The sequence below is a fragment of the Planococcus citri genome, chromosome 1 (assembly GCF_950023065.1).
Source record: "Planococcus citri chromosome 1, ihPlaCitr1.1, whole genome shotgun sequence".
Lineage (NCBI taxonomy): Eukaryota > Metazoa > Arthropoda > Insecta > Hemiptera > Pseudococcidae > Planococcus > Planococcus citri.
The window spans coordinates 85,846,786-85,868,509 of NC_088677.1; the positions used below are offsets into that span (position 1 = coordinate 85,846,786).

Below are 21,724 nucleotides of genomic sequence, written 5' to 3' on the forward strand. Positions count from 1 at the left end.
GCTTTCTCTCTATAATTTCCTAGACTTTCTCTTGACTTTTGCCAACTGTTTTTGATATTCTTCACCATGAACCTCACTTTTTGAGCTCATGAATTTTCTAAATGCCTGTCTTTTCTTTTGTATGAGTTCTTGGATTTTGTTGTCCCAATTCTTTATTCGCTTTGCCCCAATTCTGCAAGGAACCATTTCTAAGCTTTCTTTTGCCGCTTTTGTCACAATGGATTTGATATTTTTCCATTCTTCTTCTATGTCCTGGCTTTTTAGTATCTCTTCACTTAAGATGTTCATCTGTCTTTGGTATGGTACAGCCATTGGTTGGTTGGGTCATCCCGGGCTCTTGTGTTGATTTTCTTTTCATTTTTCCTGGCTGGTAGTCTTATTGTTTCCATTCTCATTACTCCTTGAACAAAATTATGGGCAGTGCCTATTTCTAGACCTCTGTATGTTCTTACATCCAAGAATTTCTTTGCGGCATTTTTGTTGGCTATAAAATGGTCGATCATTGAGCTTTGTCCTCTTGTATTGCTCCATGTCATCTTGTGATCTTTTTTGTGTTGGTAGAATGTATTCATGATTCTTAGTCCATTGAAAGTGCAAAAATCGATCAGTCTCTTCCCATTTGGTTTTCCAGCTTTATTTGGTAAAATTTTGTAGAATTTTCGAGTTTCAAAAATCTGCTGGAAGTTTCAGACCTAGGTACTCAAAACGAATCAAAACCATTTCCAATCGATTTGGTGAGTCATAAATTGGCTATAATCGCATATTTCTGATTTCTAGGAATTCAATACTGATGCTCAAAATTTTGAAGGAATTTTGCCTCATTTCCCTTCCAGTTTGCTACAGGTAATTCATGTTCAATACACCAAATTTTGATTTTCTCATCATGACCTTTGGAGGCCATTGACCTGTGTATCCAACCGAAGCATTTATCAGAAAACTTTTTTAGGGGTACCCGATATTTTTGGGCACCCTGTACATATTTTAGCCCACTGAACAACCTTTAATGAAACGTACCCAGCCATTTAGTCGTTTGGCTATTCCTAGCTCATTTTTGATACTTTGTAGGTACATACTTAATGAAACAATTGAACTTCATTGGGGGGGGGGGGGGTGTAATTTATTTTATTTACCGTGATAGATTGATCGAGTGTAGGTACAAATGTTTACTCGCGAAAACCAAGTTGTAAATATACCTAAATATTGAGAAGCGTGAATTACAGTATTGTGAAGATAAGAGCGCATTACTTGCTGTAAAAAGAAATTGATAATACCTACTGACAGTTAGTCATCGATTGAATAAATGTAAAGGTATGCGTAATTTAGGATTCATCTTCGCAGTAGTGCATGTTTTTAAATGTCGCCAATATTTTCATAGCATTTGGACAACGTCAGCTCGTCGCAGTAAGTAATTTTTTTTTTTGAATTGACAGTTGAGTGCAGTATAGGGGAAGCTGTTGTACCACGGAACGATTTTTGGATTTTGGCTTCCAGCATTGAGAATTCAAAATTTTAGTAATTTCTGTAATGTACTGTGAAACGCAATAAGTTTTTCACTAAAATTTTGTTGGAAATTCCTGATTAACGATTCGAAACTATTGCTTATTGATTCCACACTTCGAAAACACTATTTGATGTTTTTAAACCTCACTTTGATCATGCGTGGGTTTTGAAGGCCATCTGGAGTTCGGTCTGGCTTTCGAAGGTCATTGACCTGTCAATCTGGCTTTTGAGAGCCGTCTGGATATCTTTAAGTATTTCCCATTTGGAATTAAATTTTGAAAATTTGACATTTTCTCAATCGTTACACCGAAACCAGATGCTTAAGTACCTACACCTCACTTTTTTCAGATTCCAAAACAAAATTTCAACTCTGAAAAAAGTTTTGCGTTTTTTCTTCCTGAATTAATTTTGATATCATGATTTAACATTTTTAAAAATAACAATTTTGTTGATTGTCAAAAAATTCAACTTTTTAGCCATTTTTTTTCAAGTCTCGAAATTTTTGAATTCATTTTTTTTTTAATTTGAATAAAAGAGTGGCATGTAATTCTACTTCAATACCATTTTTGTCTTGATGGGAAAACTTTTCCTAACTTACGTGATCTCTCAATGTTGCCAAGAAAAGAAAGAAATGAATAACGCAGTGTTCAAATTTTTTTCAGCATAGTAGGATCATAAAAAAATTGAGGGGGAGTGCTTTTTTAAAAATCTATTCGATGAATTACTCATTTGAGCCAATAACTTAATTACGTTTTAGGTAATGCACTAAGATGTTGAAAAAAATTTGATTTTTTCATTCATAATTTATTTTAAAAAACGTTGCGTCTAGAATGAATAAAATTTATCATAACAAATATTTACAAAAAAAATAGACAGAGATATTCAACTAAAAAGTCAACTAGTAACTATTTTTATATCTGACTACCGACTAGATATACATAGATAAAACAGCGAGCAAAAGTCATGGTAACGTATATAGGTATTCATTTATGTAGTAGGTATAGGTAAATTTAGATAAGTTAGCCTCCAATCTTGCTTTTAGCATTTCTTCACACATTTCTTTCTGCCTTTTTCGTTATTAATTTTCATACATTTTTTCACACATTTTAATTTATTGCCCGAATTTGATGGTTTCACTGTTGTTGTTGTTGTTGTTGTTGTTGTTGTTGTTGGTGGTGGTGGTGGTGTTGGCTTTGGTGCTGCAGTCGTTGTTTGAGGAGATTCTTGCGGAGGAAGAAGCACTGCATCTCCACCAGCGACAGGACCGCAAATCGAAATTCCACTACTTTCTTGAGATTTCACCCAGACGAACAGATTGAACGGAGATAATGAAAGGGTCCAATCAGCAGTGTAATTTGATCCGGAGTTGTTTCGATGTTCCTCAAACACCAGATATTGGATTGTGTGGTTCGCAGAAATTGGATTCGGATATGCGTTCCAACCTGTTATGAAAAAAAGTTTCTCGTTAATAATTACACTTTCAATATTTTTTTTTACACCTCTGCAATAATCTTTGGTCGTATTACCCCCACCCCCTACCCCCTAACTTTTCTTTTCATTTACATTTATACTTACTGCATTTCTTGCGAATTCAGTTTATATACAAATTATAATGAGATTCATATACGAATCGTGAGGTAACAAAAAAGCTAATAACTATTTTACCTTTTATCGTTTGAATGTTCGGGTTAATCTTCGAAGAGGTGTGAATTGTGCCATTCTGCATCTATTGAGACAGATGAATGCAAAAATACACGCGTATGAAAATCGTATCAGAAATTAATTAAGTAGGTACTTTGGTATTTACATTAAGGTGTACTGTGAAAACAGAACGTTTTAGAGGATTTTGACCAAATTCGACGGAGGCCTTCATTTTAAGTTGAAAGTCACTCAAAAAAAGTTGTCAGCTTCGGAGGTTCCCCTGGAATGGAGGCATGGGTTTTCAGAGAGGGGGCATTTCTTCCAAAACAGTTTGGGTAGAAGGTAGAACAAAGAACTCTGAGAGTCCACATCTCTCCTCTTGGAGCACCTCCTGGGCTAAAAAATTTTTTGGGGGACTTCACCGAATTTAGTCGAAACCTTCTGACATTTTTTGTCACGACCCACCTTGAATTTACATACAACGTACGTAATTTTTCAGTTGATAGGTAAATTGCAAAATACTCACGGTTAAATTGGACAACAATCCTAGCAATTGGTTGGTAGTGAGATCAACTACAGCCAACAAATACTGAAAAGAAAGATAAAGTAACATATTAATTGATACTCGATACCAATAATTAACGAAGTAATAAGGAACTAATAGTCCGACATATGACAATAGGAGTAATTGCACCCCCCCCCCCGCCGATCCTCCGGGGCAACTTTTTTCTTAAAGGGGACATCCTAAGGAACATTTTGAAGCAAACTTGCCCAAAAAAAAGTTGGCCTTACTTACAAAATGGCCGCCATTTTGATAATCGCAGATTTTGCGCTTCAACAAAAGACTTGCACGAAATTTTTCAAACCTTACAAAGGTAGATCGAAAGATCATGCAAAAATTTATCACCAGTCAAAATTTCAAGTGCTAAAGTGCGTTTTTCGATTTTTGGTGAATTTTTGAAAATCCAATTTAGGCCACAAATGAGGGAAAAAATCAAAATTTTACCAAATTGACCAAGAAAGCTGAAATTTGGGATATACCCTATTTTCGACATGCCAAATCGATTGGAAACGGTTTCAACCCGTTTTGAGCAGTTCTGGAGCCTCCAGCAGATTTTTGAAACTCGAAATTCCCACAAAATTCCATCAAATTGGAGTTGTAAAGTTGAAATTAATTCTAAAAACTGATTTCAGTACGCTATACGAAGTACTGCAGGTGAATTTCAAGTCGTTTGGAGCCTCCAGCAGATTTTTGAAACTTGAAATTCCCGCAACATTAATTTATCAAATGGAGTTGGCAAGCTGAAATTTACTTTGCAGACTACATGGTGGTTTCAAATGGTTTTGAAGCTTCCAGCTACTTTTAGGAAATTTCAATTTTCTAAAAAAATGCCATACAATCTTTCAAAAAGTCGCTGGAGGCTCCAAAACGACTTGAAATCTACCAGCAATCAACTTCGTAGCGTATTGAAATTAGTTTGCAGAATGAATTTTGACTCTCCATCTCAGCTTGATGAAATTTTGGGGAAATTTCAAGCTTCAAAAATCTACTGGAGGCTCCAGTAATTTTCAAAAAAGTCGCTGGAGGCTGTAAAATGACTTGAACCCATCTGAAGTCGTATTCAGAGGGTGTTAAAATTGGAGTGTAGAGTAAATTTCAGCTTTCCATCTTCATTTGATGAAATTTTGTAAAAATTTAAAGTTTCAAAAATCTTCTGGAGGCTTCAGAAATTTTCAAAAAGTCGCTGGAGGCTCCAAACGACTTTATATTCACCTGCAGTACTTCGTAGCGCATTGAAATTAGTTTTTCGAATAAATTTTAGCTTCACAACTCCAACTTGATGGAATTTTGTGGGAATTTCGAGTTTCAAAAATCTGCTGGAGGCTCCAGAACTGCTTAAAACGGATTGAAACTATTTCCAATCGATTTGGCATGTTGAAAATAGGGTATATCCCAAATTTCAGATTTCTTGGTCAATTTGGTAAAATTTTGATTTTTTCACCCATCATTTTTGGCCTGAATTTTATTTTCAAAAATTCACCAAAAATCGAAAAACGCACTTTAGCACTTGAAATTTTGACAGATGATAAATTTTTGCATGATCTTTCGATCTTACTTTGTAAGGTTTGAAAAATTTCGTGCAAGTCCTTTGTTGAAACGCAAAATCTGCGATTTCTGCTGACCTGTCAACCAAAATGGCGGCCATTTTGTAAGTAAGGACAACTTTTTTTTTGGGCAAGTTTGCTTTGAAATGTTCCTTAGCATGTCCCCTTTAAGAAAAAAGCTGTCCCGGAGGATCGGAGGTGGGAGTCTCTTCGATTTGAACCGAACTGAGATTTTTGGGAAAGTCATGGTCAAGAACTTCAATAACCAAAATTTCGGCAGCCCAAATTAATTTTTATATTTTTGAAAAATGTTGATGATTTTTAAAAATTTTAAATGGAACATTTTCGAGGATTTTTTTAAATGTTTACTTATTTGGTGAAGATGAAAAAAAAAATCAGCCCTGAAAATAATATCAATCGAGCCACATTTCACCCTTATGGGGCTTCCAGCGCGATTTTCAATTTTAACAGAATTTTAAGACTTCTCCAGAAGGTGTGGACATCATTTTAGGATCCTAAAAATCGAGTTGTGGCCTATTCTAGACCTGTTTGAAGAATTTATCCGCATTTGAACTGATTTCCAGTGACCTTCATATAGGGTTTTCTTTACCAAAATAACTATTTATGTATTAAAAAAAAAATTCAAAAAAATTGAAACTTCTGTTTGTAGGGAAAACATTAGGAATTCGCAGGAATGGTTGTATTTTGCCCCAAACCAACCTCCCAAATCCGAATTTCACAATTTAGAACCATTCTGCAGCCTTCAGCTCGATTGCCAATGTCTCCTGTGGCCTATCCTCATCAACCTTGAGTAAAGTTATGCGGAAACAATTTTCAAAAACCACTGGAGGCTCCAAAACTTCTCGAAACGGTTCGGAACCGTTTCTAATCGATTTGAGAGTGATCGAAAGTGGCATATTTTTCAAATTTTCAGCGTTCTGGATCACTTCGATGGGATAATTAATTTTTTTCTACCATTTTAGGTATGCATAAATTCTGTTTTAAAAAATTCCTTGAAATTTAAAAATTGCACTTTAGTGGAATTTTGATCTCCCCCCTCCTAAGTATTTTTGACAAAAATTTTGTTTTCAAAAATTCCTTAAAATTTAAAAATTGCACTTCGGTGGAATTTCGATCTCCCTACCCCTTTTTTAACACAAATTCTGTTTTATAAAATTTCTTGAAATTTAAAAATTGCACTTCGGTGGAATTTTGATCCTCCCCCCACCCATTTTCGATACAAGTTTTGTTCTCAAAAATTCCTCAAAATTTAAAAATTGCACTTCGGTGGAATTTTAATCCTTCCCCATTAATTTTTGACAAAAATTTTGTTTTCAAAAATTCCTTAAAATTTAAAAATTGCACTCGGTGGAATTTTGATCCTCCCCTCACCCATTTTTGACACAAATTTTGTTTTCAAAAATTCCTTGAAATTCAAAAATTGCACTCTGGCTCCTTGAATTTTGTCTAGTGATGTGTTTTCTACTTGCTTTCTCGATTTAGGTTCGTTTGGTTCAGAAAATTATTCTCTCAGTTGGAATCCTATACCCTTAATATATCAATGGTAACTTTTCCAAGTGTTTACTCTTACCGACTGGGATTGAGAAACATTCCTTGACAAGTTATGGAATTTCATGTACTGAGGAATGTATCCTCTTGTATTTTTCAAATTACACGACGTTCCATTGATGATCGTGAGATTATCCGCATCGGTAACAGTCAAATTTCCGATTTCACATCCTTTCATAAATTTACCATCTTGAGACTGAACCTGGCACTTCGGATCCGAAAATACTCCGCCAATGGAGCAGCAAACGAATAATACAATGCTGACGAAATTCATCTTCGAAACCTGTCAGCAAAATATAAGTAAGTAAGTATCTAGCTATTTGTTCAATCAAAAAATATATATATCGAGATCTCAATCAACTCTCCCTCCTCCCTCTTGACCATTCGATAGGAAATCCATCTCCTTTGACGAGATTCAAGTATCCAAATTCAAACATCTTCTTGGACATTTTCAAGTTAAAAATTTCAATGTTTGATTTTCGAAAAGTTGTGACCCATTTCTCATAAGTGTGTTTTTTATAATATAGAAATATATTTTTCTTCCAAATTTATTTGCTTTCGACTTCTCAAGAGAGAAATTTGAAATTGTCAAAATTTTTGAAAAAATCATAAAAATTAAACTAAATTGAAAATTTGTTCAACTACTAAGTACATAACTTTAATTAAATTGTGTTTGGCAATTTTTTTTTCAGAACGATTCATAATTTACTTTTACTCAAAAACTTTTTTACGATGAAGGTTTTAATTTTTTTCTAAATTTTATTAATTCATAAAATTATTTAAAAATGTAGGAGTGAAATTTCATTCAAAAATAAGCTTTATAATCTAAATTTAAAAAAACTTTTTTTAGATACTTATATCTGATAATTTTACATCAAATGTGTACTATAATAATAAGGGCTATAAACTTACCTGTGCGTATAACAAAGAGGGAAAAAGAAAAAAGTCGATGATAGTAAGTGTACCTATAAGTATACAGATCAAAATTTCACACTTTAAAAAAATTAAATTACGTTTCACTTTGTTCAACTACTTGTCAATATTTCAGTTCGAAAAATCATAAGAAACTGCATCGTGAAGAATAAACGATTATAGTATATATACCTATTTAGCTTTTGGGATGATCACGGCTGCTTGGGCTGGGATTAGAATTTATTTATGGACTATGACATGACATAAGATTATGTACAAGAAAACTAATTTTGATAACGTACGCCATCAGTGGTGACGATTTTGGGTTATCTATACCCAAATCTCGCCGACAAAATCAATCTTAACGCAGCGTGAATAAATTGAAAATGGTACCTCGAAAAAAAAATGTATAAACAGTGATAAAATGAACCATTAGCTTATCGCTTACGCAGATATGTAGGTAATTAGAGTGATTCATAAAACTGCCAATTGATACGAGGAGGGAAGCACTTTCGTCGCATGTAAACGAGATACCTACCTAACGTCATCTATTAAAGCAGACTCTTGGCAATACTTCCTACTCGAACATTGTAAATAATTATCTGATAGTATTTCTTATTTATAGATTTTACCCAATGATGAGTCAATTTATCTCTTGTAGAAAATAAAATGTCCATCGTTTGTCGAGTGAATCATTGATGGATATTTTCAAAAGTTTAAAATTGTATTTCTCTCAGTTACCTAAATTTCAGATTTCAAAATGATCACGAAAACCCCTATTTTCCCTGAGTTTCGGGTTATTTTTTTCAAAATGCCCTAAAAACTTGACCCAAATTTGGGCTTGCAATAAGACTTGTTGATTTCATGTCGAGATGACTTATTTTAAAAAATTCCTAAAATCACGACCTAGGAAATTTTGAACTCAGAATTCTTCAATGGTGCTTAAAAATACTGAAGCTAATTATTTTTTATAGGGAAAAATCCCTGAAAGTTCATCTCCTATCCACACCCCGATTGTTGACAGGTTAATGAAAGTAGGTACCTATGTACATTTATGTAGTTCAAAAGCAAGGCAATGTTGAAATCGAGAATATTTGGCACTTGGTACTTATCAGGCTTGGTAATAGCATTTAACCGCCGGTAGTTGCCTGTCATACGCCACTTGCCTGTGTCTCATCTCCTCAAAAGCTAACTTAGCAGCTGGGAATTTCTCAGGAGGAAGGCGACACGCCTGCCTTAGCAGTGACAGGTTGCCCTTCTGTCTTGATGACATCTCCGTTGTGTGCTTGACATCGCACCTAGGACAGACATTGGGGTGTGTGAACTCTGGAAATTTGGCTGGGAGTTTAGAAAACTTGGCAGACTGATCAACAGTGCTGAGAGACGTTGCGACTATGTTGATGTTTCTGACTGTACAGCCAGCTGACAGCAACATGGACCCATCGACCAGTCTACCCTGACACAAGTCAGGCAGTAGGTTGAACTTCGCCAAAAAATCAGCGCCAATAATTGGCTGATCTACGTTGGCAGTAACAAATGGTGGGACAAAGTCACAACCTAGGCCTGAGCTTAGGCGGCACAGGCGAGTACTATACGTGTTGATTTTGGCACAATTTGCTGCATACAATGTGTATGACGCCCTATGATAAGAATTGGTTGGCTTGGCCGGAATGACAGACACATCTGCACCACTATCTATGAGGAAGGTGAGATTTGTGCCACAATCGTAAATAAATATTCGCTTTGATTTGACTTTCGGCGTGCCACAACTGCCACAAGCCGCTGCTTGTACTTGCGGCGCTATACTGGCAGTTTTCTGACAACTGCCAGGTGCATGCCCTGGGACAACTTTTGGCACGCTCACCCCACTGGTTGTGGTACCAGCAGAAACTATGATTCACGGAACACGTTGCTGGTTTTTTGAATGACAACGAGGTCCATACCTGTGACTAGATGACTGGCTACTTGACTGCTCAGACAGTTGGTCGTTGGTCAGCTCATTGACAGCTTTGGTAACAGCAGCAAGTTGGACTCTTGAGTTCTTGTAGGGCAGCATCAAAACTTTCACCAGAACAAGGTGTGTCTGCAACGGAACTAAAAATCGCCATGATCATTCAAAAATCGCTGAAAACAAGTAAAAATCACGCAAAAAATCGCTTGGAACGTGTACACACGCAAAAACAATTGAATATAATTAAAATTGCCTCAAAAAACGCATCAACGGGGTCACCAATGTGATGTCTGGGCCTCAACTCGAAATCAAGCTACGACTTGGATAAAATAAATAGTCAGACAGGTGCATGTGTGATGTTTATTTGAGGGACATACAAAGTAACATACTCGTACATGGTAATCTCGCGCGACATAGAAACAGAATGAATAATTGATAAACTACATCTGTGGCAAGAGGTGGAATAAAATGCCTCCCACCAGTTTGCTGCGCGTGCAGATGCGCTTGGCAGCTTGCCCTATCACTTGGCACTCGACAGATGCCTGTCAAGCGACGCCACAAGTACCTAGTCAATTCCTTTTGGGATCCAGTAAGTAATTTTTTCTCAATTCGGATAGGGTGTGCAAAACACTGATGTGGTAATTATCAACATGATCTGTTTTGAAAAGAAAACAAGTGAAATGATCCTTCTCAGCAGGTAAAAGTATGGGAATCTTTGCATTAGATATCATTGAGACATGATTAATCGTTTAAACTGTTATCATTTTTTCAAGATTTTGTTGAGTGATCATTTAAACAACTTGTAAACTGGTATTTTTACCCGAAGAAGGACCATGAGACACCAAGGGGTCCTCTGGGCCATATTTAAATCAAAAAGAGATAACTTTTGGGATACGTACTATTCTGCTTCTAAACTTTTAATATCACGTTTTGAATTTTTGTAAACTTATTTATGGTCATATTTTTTGTTTTTCAAAATCACTTATGATTTTTATTTCTTAATTTTTATTTTAACCTTGATTATTATTTTTTATAAGTAGGTAGGAGAATATTTTTGATAATTCATAAATAAATTAAGTAATATCGTAATGTCGCTGAATTTGATTAATATTTTGCATTTTATTCGTCAAAATGTTCTTTCTTAAAATAAATGTTCATTTATTAGATATGGGTAAGCACATTTACCAAATACAGAATCACCAAATTCAACGCTTGGTTTTTCATCTAAGTAAGCATTAAGTAGCTGGACCTGTAGGTGTAGTCAGTAGGTACCTAACTACGACACTCGTGTTTTTTTTGCATCGTCTCATTATTGCTATGCGAAAATTACTGTATAAGATTTTCATGAAGTCTCTATTTCCAACTACCAAAAAAGGAGCTCTTCTTTCATTCCAGTAAATTGATCTTTCTTTCTGAAAAAATATGTTTTTACCAGGCGTTAAACACTGAACTTTCGTTTTTCTAAGTTACGAAGTTTCACAACGTTTAAGATCTGGTGATTTTTAAGTTAGAGAGAAAATTTTGTGAAATTATTCAGCAAGAATTTTTCTTTAATCAAAAAATTGTTGGCTGATCTAATTCCAATGCTGAGATTCTAAATGTCTCGTGACGTTGAAGATGATAATATTTTGTGTCACGAAATATTCAGTATCTTTTTTCGAAAAAATCTTAATTTTAGAAATTCGTTAGTCTAATTATGACTAAAAATATGTACATGAGTCAATTGTATAAGTCACATTTCTCTTGAAGAGAGAAAAAGAACTTACCTGACTCGTTTTTGCTTTGGTAAAACCGATGATATGATTTGTTGTGTCTGTTAAGTCTGAAATTTTGGTCCGTGTGAAATTTCATTTCACAAAGGAATCATTATTATGTACTAAGTATTATGCTTGAATGTAACCTGGAAAATTAAATGTCTGGTTTATTTTTATGTTTTATTTTTTTTAACAACGAAATGATGGGAATCTTACTTAGGTATCTGCATGTTGAGAAGGGCAGGTATAGGTATGTAATATGTATACATGTAATTTAGATAGGTACTTACCTGCTTGTCTATTTGTTGGGTAGTATGGTAAAATATAATGAATAAAGAAAAGAACAAACGGTGAAGATATCGGATAGCGCGAACGAAATTTACATATAGGTAAGGAATTATTCGAAGCGAAGCAAAAGTTTAGACGTTTGTGCGAGTAAAGTTAGAATCTTTTTATCTTTGCAAAGTACCGAACGTTGGCTAATTTTGGGAATATGTCTCGTTAAAACGTTGCTTCTATTGCTTAAATTACCGGCAAGCAATTCAAACATTCTGTTACATCTCACATTTTATACGACCATTTACCACTGTTTTCGTAATACACACGCGTGTCTTGTATTATCATCAACATAATGCTTTTTGGTTTTTAGTTTTCGCTTAAAGTTTAATGTGCCACCTGAGATAAAATGAAAGTTGTCAATTTAGCGATAATACACGCGTGTGTCGTGTATGTATTATGGAAGTAGTTACTAGGTACATTAGCAATTTCCAATTTCGTGTCAATTGAAAAGCAAGCTATTATACACAATATAATTTAAGTTGGGTTACATGCTAAATTACTGATCCCCACAACACAACTGGCAGTTCTAAAGGCAAAGCTAATATTTTGTAGCCTAATTTAAAGAAACATAAAAAGTTTTTTTGAAATTTTATAAACAAACCATGCTTCATGTGTAAAAATGGATATGTACCAAATCGTGCATTTCTTTTAAATTTTTAAAAGTCAGGCATTATGTGAAAAACTGAACAATTTTTTTCCACTTTGAGCAAGTCCTTTTTCAAAGATCCCAAAAATTATCACCGTTGAGCTCAAAATTCATTTCAAATTTGCAAAAAAAAAATACCTATTTTAATTTATTTATTTATAGATTTATTTTATTTATGAACCATATACAGCTACTTAGGGCTAGAGGCTCGCATTTACAAGTGAAAAACATTAAGATTAGATTACATAGGAAATGAAGTCAAGTCCAACCAATGTACATATTGAGTTTTTATCTAATTTTGTGAAAAGTAGAAATTTAATAACATCATCTGTATGAGAAGGGTCATCAGAAAGGAGGACCTGTAGTTGGTTGTATGTTGTATGTATCAGGTGTCTGGTGCGTTCAACCCTTCATTCTGGTAGGTACGATAGTCTATTAGTAAATGAGTAATGTTTAGGGAGGTGTTGCTTTTTGGGCATGATAGGGAAGGTGAGGTTTAAGGAATATGAATTGGAGAGTGAGAAGAACCTCAGATTTATGCTAAATGGTGATATTCAAGGTCTTGTATACGAGATTTCAAAAAGCAAAGTGAACACACCCAAGTATTTCTCCTTCTAAATACTCAAATGTGATAAGGTAGAGTGGGGTAATTGCAAAAATGGGGTAATTGCAAAAGTGTGAACTCATGCAAAGAAATATCAATTTTCTGGTTGTGTCAACTGGGGGGTGTTGAAGCAACAACCTTTACCGACATATTCACCTGGTCACAACTTGCGGAGTTCAACTTGTCGCTCAACACTTCTATCAAAGCATGTTGAAACCACTCATAAGTAAAGCGAGAGGCATTTTTTTTTTTAAATGCATGTGAAATAGAAAAAACTGTCGATGTTTTTGCAATTATCCCAGAAAAAATCGACTCGGGGTATTTACAAAAACAATTTTTTTTTCATTTTTGCACTTACTACAAAGGCTAGCTGAGCTAGTGACCATGTGGTTAATATATATGTTTACAATGCACAAATATGCAACTGCATCGAGATGCGTATTTGAGGAGTTATCTTAGCAACCATGGGAGATAGGCGGAAGTTCTCACACATAGTGAGTACATTGTACCAGCAAAGAGTTTGGCTGAACATAGAGATCTCAGTCGTTATACATAAGTTTGTGCTGTGGTGAAGTGCCTGTAACAGAAACATTTTGCAAAAGTTATCGACATTTTATCTACGTTTGATGTATGTACTTACCTAATCTATTTTTTTAAAAAGTATATGATGTATGTAAACTGGCAAATGAGGAAATATGTACTATTATTGCTACAACACCAAAATGGAGCGACAGTAAATAAGTATGAATTTCAAATTAAACTCTATTATTGAATCGATAATATTAGGTAAGGTATACAAATACATACATACGTACAAATAGGTATCGTGACAGGGCAAAAATTGCCACATGAGAAAAGGAAAGGCAACCTTATTAGGTAGGTTTTTTCAAGACATTCACGTACTTATATACCGACTTCATTGAAAAGAGTGGAATGCAATTGATATAAAAAGTTGTACATTTCCCAGTTTGACGAGGTGCTTCAATTTAATTCACTTCGCTTAGTATTCCAAACATTTAATTTTATAGAAACTCATTAGTCTCGAATGTTTGCATTTTTTTTGTTAGAATTTCAAGCGTGTATTCAATACCTACCTATCAGTTTTTAATATTGGAGAAAAATTGAAATGTTTTTGTCAGATTTCTGTCCGCCTTCATTTCTATAAAAACACTATTATACGGTGTCTCTTCAAACGTTGTCTGTCAAATTTCAGAAAACGTTTCACGAATACTTAAGATACCCAGGTGGTATTGATAAATTTTAAGGAGTGTAGCTACGACAACAATAAAAAATTTCTTTTTGTAATTTTCGCAATTACTGCTCCTTGAATTTCAAGGTAGGTACATAGATATCTGGTTAATATAATGTTTCTTAATTAATAGCACACTTGGAAAAATAACTGCTTACTTTGTATCAAATTATTCAAATTCCATTCCGCTATGTAAGCAATTTTTTTTTTCATTTTTGCACTTACTACAAAGGCTAGCTGAGCTAGTGACCATGTGGTTAATATACATATATGTTTACAATGCACAAATATGCAACTGTATCGAGATGAGTATTTGAGGAGTTATCTTAGCAACCATGGGAGACAGGTGGAAGTTCTCACACATAGTGAGTACATTGTACCAGCAAAGAGTTGGGCTGAACATAGAGATCTCAGTTGTTATACATAAGTTTGTGCTGTGGTAAAGTGCGTGTGCTCGCTGCTGTTTCTTACCCTGGTCACCTAAGATATACCTGCTCCACTGATGATACATAAATACATATTGACAATTACGACACTGAAATATTATGTGAATATGTAAGTTATCTTACTGAGTACACTGATACATGAACACTTGTTTATGATGGGCCTTGTTTACATGTTTGCATTTTTATCTTGGTGCAGTACTTATGTTTACAAAGTACCAAGATATTAATTTAATTAGGATAGTGATTTTGATTTAGAACAGTGTCAGCTTTTATTACACGCATTGTACATCTTGTCCGTGATTCATGACCCCATAGGGGACTCAAAGGGGTGCCACTATGTGGTATGTGTGACATGCCATACTGGCAATGATGTGGTCCTCGTGGATAAATGTGGGTTTGGTGCATAGGGTGTCTGTGATATGACACTACTAGTTGGCTGTTAAGGATCATTCCATTATGCTGGCACTGATGGGTGAACCACTGGTCAATTTTTGGCACTCCGGTCCAAAGCAACCCTACAGTTGGTCATTGCTGAGACAGCGAGGCATAGTTGGCAAAGTTTGCGGAAAGTGTGAATGCGTTCACGTTCACGTTCCCTGAGGTGGGAACGCGTTTGCGCTCACGTTCATCTGGCGCCCTTCACATTCACATTCACGTTCGTAAAAAATGTCTATTTTCAAGCAAAAAGTGATGAAAATGAGTCGAAAACGCATGTTGAAATCAGTATGTTCATCATATCGTTCACCTAAAATTGAACACGTTCACGCTCACGTTCACTGCAATTGAACGCGTTAGTTCCAGCTGAGCCAGAACTCTGGACCTGACAACCTCAATAATTGATTGATTGATTATTGAATATTGATTACCAATATTTGCATACTTGCGAATTTATTCATGTGACATTTTATTTCTTACCTGACAAATACCTAATTACCTATGTTCTTTAGCTAATAAAAGTTGTTTGGTTTGTAATGGCTTTTCCTGACATAGGTAATTATCGATTGGCTTTTCCGGATAAACCCTATTTTCAGAGTATCCTTTACATTGGTCAAAATTGTCCGAAACATCTGCTGGCGCTTTGTCAAAAAATCTCTTGTAGTGGGAGAAAAAACATTATTATATTACCTAACCTGACTCGAATATCCGCGCCGTGAGCCTTATCATAGAAAGGGGTATTTCCTCGAGATATGACCTAATATCCATCCAATCGCAGCGCATCAACGCGCGCAGCTGCTGCATCCGCAGCCCGTCCCATATTCATCTTTTCACCCTAAGCTCTCTACAGCTAGTTTCTAAGAACTTCAGTATTCATTCTACTGCCGCCTGACCTGGTCAGCTCCAAGACCACGATGCTTGCACTGCCAGGGAAGTGCGAGGTCTAGATTCATTCATTGATTCTATTGATTCCAGTGAAGAGAAACTAGCACAGAGATGATGCTCACAAGGGACTCTTTTTCCACTGGCTCGGAATACTCCCTATTAATTCTATTTTTTCCAGAAGTACATACTGTAATAACACCAAACAGCAATTTTTAATTACTTTTCTGGTGTTGGACTTGTAATTATATTGTCTGCCTCTAAATCCCAGGTATTTATATCCTTTTATTTATCTTATTTTTTACCAAAAATACTCTTTTCCCCAAATCCACAAGAATAGGCTATGAATGTAGTAATTCTTGTCCCAAATTACTTCAATTGTATTAACTTTCATGAGATACCAATTGCTATATCTTGAATCAAATTCAAGATGTGAGAGATGCGATAATAAATTTGAATCATATATTTTCACCAATCAAATTATAAAAATTGTTTTATTTTCTTTGACAGTGAATTCATCATTTATGCAGTCATTATTTTACTGAATTCGTCGTCGTGGTTCCTTGTCCTTTACAGGACATTGGAAATCGCATTTTTGTGGTACCCTAACAGGGTGAGGCGAATGCCTATTGCCACTGCGATTATTCTAGGGAATCGACGTTGTTTCGAGCTTCCACTAGTAGTTTCCCATTGCTTTCTAGTGACATCTACACAAGCACCTTGGAGCTAGCCGGGTAGTTTAGAACCCTGAGCTCCTCAGTGTTGACCTCTATAGACGCTTGAACCAGTTTCAGCTTTTTGATTCTGCTAACAGATGGCGTGCATTATCTGTTAGCTCGGCTAAACTGGTAGTCCCCCGGTACTTGGCGTGTAATGTTGATAATTGCAAGAAACATTATCAAAATCCATATTCATAATTAAATAAATTTGTAATGCCTTGAATGGCGGGGTCACACTCTCTTTATATCAGTAAATTTTATATTGAAATTTTCATTTTTTTCCCCAATTTTTTTGATATTGTTTTTCAGATTATTTCTATTTTTAGAATTGTTAAATGTTTCCAAAGTGGGTGGGCGGGGGTTGGAATTCTTTCCCAAAGATTTTTTTGTGGATATCAGTTATTTTTTTTATGAAGTAGTAAGCACATGTGTATAATTCAGTAACGTTAATTTGCATTCAATCACATTCATTTTTTGGGGATACGGATAATTTAAAGTAGTTTGGAAATAAAAAGATTTTATTCTGAGCACATATGGTTCAACTTCAATTTTTATAGATGCTACTTACATCCACCCGTATTGATGCATCCACCTAACCAATATACAAAATCCGTGGCATGCAATGTTCTGAAAAAAATGAATAGGTAAGCCACCAATCTTGGTTTTAACATTTCTTCACACATTTATTTCCACCTTTTTGATTATTAGGTAATTTTCATAATTTTTTTTTACACATTTCAATTTTTTTGACCCCCTACTTAATAGAAAATCCATCTTTGACAATAGGTAGATACTTATCGAAATTCAAACATTTTCATTTCATATAAAATATATGTACCTATTGTTGATTTACTCTAAGATGGCTCATTTTAAAAATCCCTAAAATCATGACCTGATTTTGGACTCAGAATTCTTCAAAGGTGCTTTAAAAAGTTTTGTGTAAATTTTTCATTTTTTCCAATATTGTAACCCATTTTTATAGATGGCATGCATGGCATGGCATGGCATGGCACCTTTTTTTAACCTAAAATGATACAAATTGGTAAACTAACTAATGATACATGGAAAAAAATGCATTCAAAAATTACGAAATTAATGAAATTACCCATTAATTGGTAGCAAGGCGAGATTCTGTATACTCGTTTTTCGAATTGTGCCATTTGCTAATCTAATGTCAGCGTTTTGAACAACACCCTTATTACCTGGGTAAGTACAACTATGTACATACAACTATGTCCACAGGCCAACTAAAGAATTTTTCTTGAATATGAATTACCTACATCAGCTGTGGCGCGTGGATTTACATACTCGAAAAAAAAATTGATATCTACTTTGTGCTTTGTAAGTAATTTTTTTGTTTTTTTGTTTTCTATACCCAGGTATTAGAAAAATTTCAATAAAGTAAAAAATCCCCTTGACACTCCACTTCCCTTCTTTTCATCTTTCTCCTTTTGCTTGAAGATTTGACGATTAAAAACGACGACGCTTTTAATTATTTTAAAAATGTGTGATGAGTAATGTAAGTAGAAAAACTTTTATTTTAAAATTGAAAAAACAGAAAAAATTGTACGTATTTTGTATTTTAAAATTAAGGTTTACGAACGAGGGTATTCTCATTTTTTGCTTCTTCGATAATTTTTTCACAGGGATTCAATATAATAAATTTCAATCTCACAAATTGAAGAACAATACAGCCTTCGAGTAAATTAAAGTTTCCAGAAAAGTAAATTCAAAAAGAATTAACCAATTGGTATTTTTCAATTATTTTTTTAAATTCTATAGTCCACCGATATCATTTATTTTAACAGAAAATAGTTTTTTAAAATTTTCAACTTCCTCTGTAGAAATTTTAAAATATTTTATTATTTTCAAAATTTTGATAGGTAACTTTTCAATTTTTTTTCGACGAATTTTTGTCAAGAGGCAAAAGTGTCTTTAAATTTGAAAAAGCTAAAATCATTTCTCAAAATATGTGTGTAAGCTTACCGGGGATTCCGGATAGTAATTTTTTTTCAAAAATTCCTTCCCATGAATACCAACAACTTCAACAGACAGAAGGAATTTTTTCCATTGCAGTTCGTCACACTTCGCAGTGTCATTTAATTTCTCTTGTCGCTTATATTTTTCCTCCGTAGGTAAAGGTATTCTCGGTAGTTTACGTCATTTTTTTATAGGCTACATTTTCCTAATTTTTTTATATAATTTTTTAACCAAAATGTTGAATTTTTCTCCAACCTTGGTGCAGGATTTGAATCGTCGATTATTTCTTTAAGTTCTCGATTGATAGAGATTTGACATCAGGTTGTCTCGGCAAATCTTTTTTGAGATGAAACATTTCGCCACCCCTTCCCTTTTCTCTCCTTGACATCTTAAAACTTGACCTTTTTTCAAATAAAAAAATAGCGAGCATTACTTGACCCTTGACAGTTGGACACCCAAGAAAATTACAAGCTGCTCGCAAGAGCCATCTTGGTAAGTATCAGTTTTTCTCTAGTTTATTTTGGTTTTTGTTTTTTTCTCTTCTTAATGGATCATCATTTTTATTAATGTTTATTCATCTTTTCGTTTTTCAATTAAGGGGTAAACATTTTATCTATGTAGGTACTTACCATTAGAATAGTGAAAGACCAAACGACCAAACCATCCAACTACTTAATGCATCTTCCTTTTTCGCTCGTTGTGAAATAGGTATACTATCCCAAGAAAATATAAACCATTCCTTTCTGTATTTCAATTACTTCACTAAAAATTAAAAATAAGAATACGTTTTAAAAAATTCTACCTTCTTGATGAATCTTGATCAGCAAAAAAATGATGTATTAGCTCGTGAAAACTTTAAATTTATTTTTCACCTCCCGTCAGCACTCCCCAATATCCTCATCCAAGCTGGTACAATTCCTTCTCAAAAACATACCAAAAAAAATACAGACTACGCTCAAACCTCTTTCTCCCCACCCTCTTCCCAACCACATGAAAAAGGCAAAAAACTGCAAACCATAAAATGCTTAGTCCGGAATTTGCTCTGGCTCGCTGATTCAACCAGTGAAACGTCCAAATAGTTTCAGAATTTTCAATTAATCAAAAACATGGAAAGAAGTAGGCAACATACTGTTTATAACCAAATGAACATTTTAATGTTGACGAGAGATAATAGCAAATAAAGATGAATATCCGACAGAAAAGGGCAATGCCTCTGAACGCTAAGGTATCTTCTTTGATTATTAATTATCTAATTACCATGTGTGCATTATGATGGCGTTAACAATGTGAAATCAATGTAGGTAGTTTGATTTCACTCGCAAGTTTATTTTTAGTTTATTTATTTATTTATTTATTTATTGAGCCAGATACAGCTATACTTTATAGGCTAGTGGCTTGTATTTACAAGTCAAAAACTCAAGATTAGGTTACATAGGAAATAAAGTTAAGTACAATCAATGTATTTAGTATAGTTTCAAATTTTTTCATCTAATTTTCTGAAAAGTAGAAATTTAATATCATCGTCTGTGTAAGAAGGGTCATCAGAGAGAAGGATCTGATCTTGTGAAATTTGATCAGGAAAAAAATTGATTCGGGCAATGGGCACCCATTTTATATTTTCAAAATGGTCCTAATACCTATTAAGGATTTGGCAAAATTATGCTTACTCAAAAAATAACTAAACAATGCAGTAACTTCATGTGCCTTAAGGTGAAACTACACAAAGCTTTACACAATATTAGCTATGAATTGATAACTTAACTAGTTATTTCATACATTACCTGAGAAAGTGTAAAATTGAATTTTTTTCTACACTTTACCTAGTTATTTCATACATACACGAGGTGTGTATGGTTAAAGTGTGAAATCAATGAATGAACTGCGATAAAATAAGAAATGAAGTTTAATTCAAAGGTAGAACAGGGTGTCCCGCCACAGAATAACCTTCAAGCCCCCAGGGACAGATTTTTGGCCGCCCAAAAAAAACGTTTTTTCATTTAGTAGGTAGGTACTTTACTTTCAACATTACACCGTTGAGCGACCCTGATAGGTAGAGTGTTGAGGTTTGCGGGGCTTGATAGCAAATTCAACGTAGAATTTTTTGATATGGCTAAGAACTGCGCCAGATGAACAGTGAAGAGTTGTACGAAGAGAAATAATTGGAAAAACGTGTTCAAAAATTGGCATTTTTTTGCTTTTGTAAAACTTAGAAAAGTTTTCCTCATGACATATCCTTTCTATCAGTTGCCTTGAATTTGAAAAGTGTGACATTTTTGGTACAACAAACCCGCGCCTCTCTATCTCAATTTATAAAAAAGTTTCACCTCTTTCAATGCTGAACAAAAACTTGGAAAAATTCAAAAATTTCATTTTTTTAAACTCTCATTTAAAGATCTGGTGCAGTTTGTATTAGCCACATCAAAAAATTCTCCATGAAATTTGCTATTGGTTCCAGCAAACTTCAATTTTTAACAGCTCATTTCATGATTTAACTGATCACACCTCGCTATTTCATAGAATAACTAGATTCTTCATACATTACCTAGATGAACTATGAACAATTTACTTGCATTAAGTACTTTTTCGTTAATGTATGAAATAACTACATATACTTACACTTTTTCATCTATTACCCGTGAAATTTTTGAAGTGCGCAAATGCATGCAGAAGTGTATGAGTAAAAAGAGACTTCTAAGGTGTTTCAGCATGCTTTTACGCACGAGTTAATGCATTATGTGTGTAAGGAGACACATTCCGCATAGTTTTATGCATGCGTTTCCACTTCCTTTAAAACCTAGTGATTCTCTATTATGTAGCCTAACAAAAAAATTCTTTCATACTGGGACTACAATTGAGGGAAGGATACCTTGCCCCACTGTTGCCTGTATGTTGGACTGTCCAGTGTAGGTGGTATGTTGATCGTCTCTTCCGTTACACCCTACCACAACACAGTGATGGAACCGGTTTTCTCTCTACTCTCTCGTGGATATT

General features: G+C 34.5%; 1 protein-coding gene across 2 annotated transcripts; it reads right to left on the reverse strand.

The window, feature by feature from the left end:
• Positions 1–2,324: 2,324 nt before the first annotated feature.
• Positions 2,325–15,423, reverse strand: LOC135839237 (uncharacterized). Of its 2 annotated transcripts, XM_065355172.1 has the most exons (7): positions 11,724–15,423; positions 11,446–11,579; positions 7,729–11,091; positions 6,839–7,099; positions 3,668–3,730; positions 3,166–3,226; positions 2,325–2,942 (listed from the first exon to the last, which is right to left on the reverse strand). In XM_065355172.1, the coding sequence occupies exons 4-7, from the start codon at positions 7,088–7,090 to the stop codon at positions 2,539–2,541; spliced, it is 780 nt and encodes a 259-aa protein (XP_065211244.1). In that variant the 5' UTR covers positions 7,091–7,099; positions 7,729–11,091; positions 11,446–11,579; positions 11,724–15,423; the 3' UTR covers positions 2,325–2,538. The 2 variants fall into 2 exon arrangements, with proteins under 2 accessions (XP_065211244.1, XP_065211250.1); XM_065355178.1 differs by lacking the exons at positions 11,446–11,579; positions 11,724–15,423 and having other exon boundaries at positions 7,729–11,388.
• Between the last annotated feature and the right edge of the window lie 6,301 nt (positions 15,424–21,724).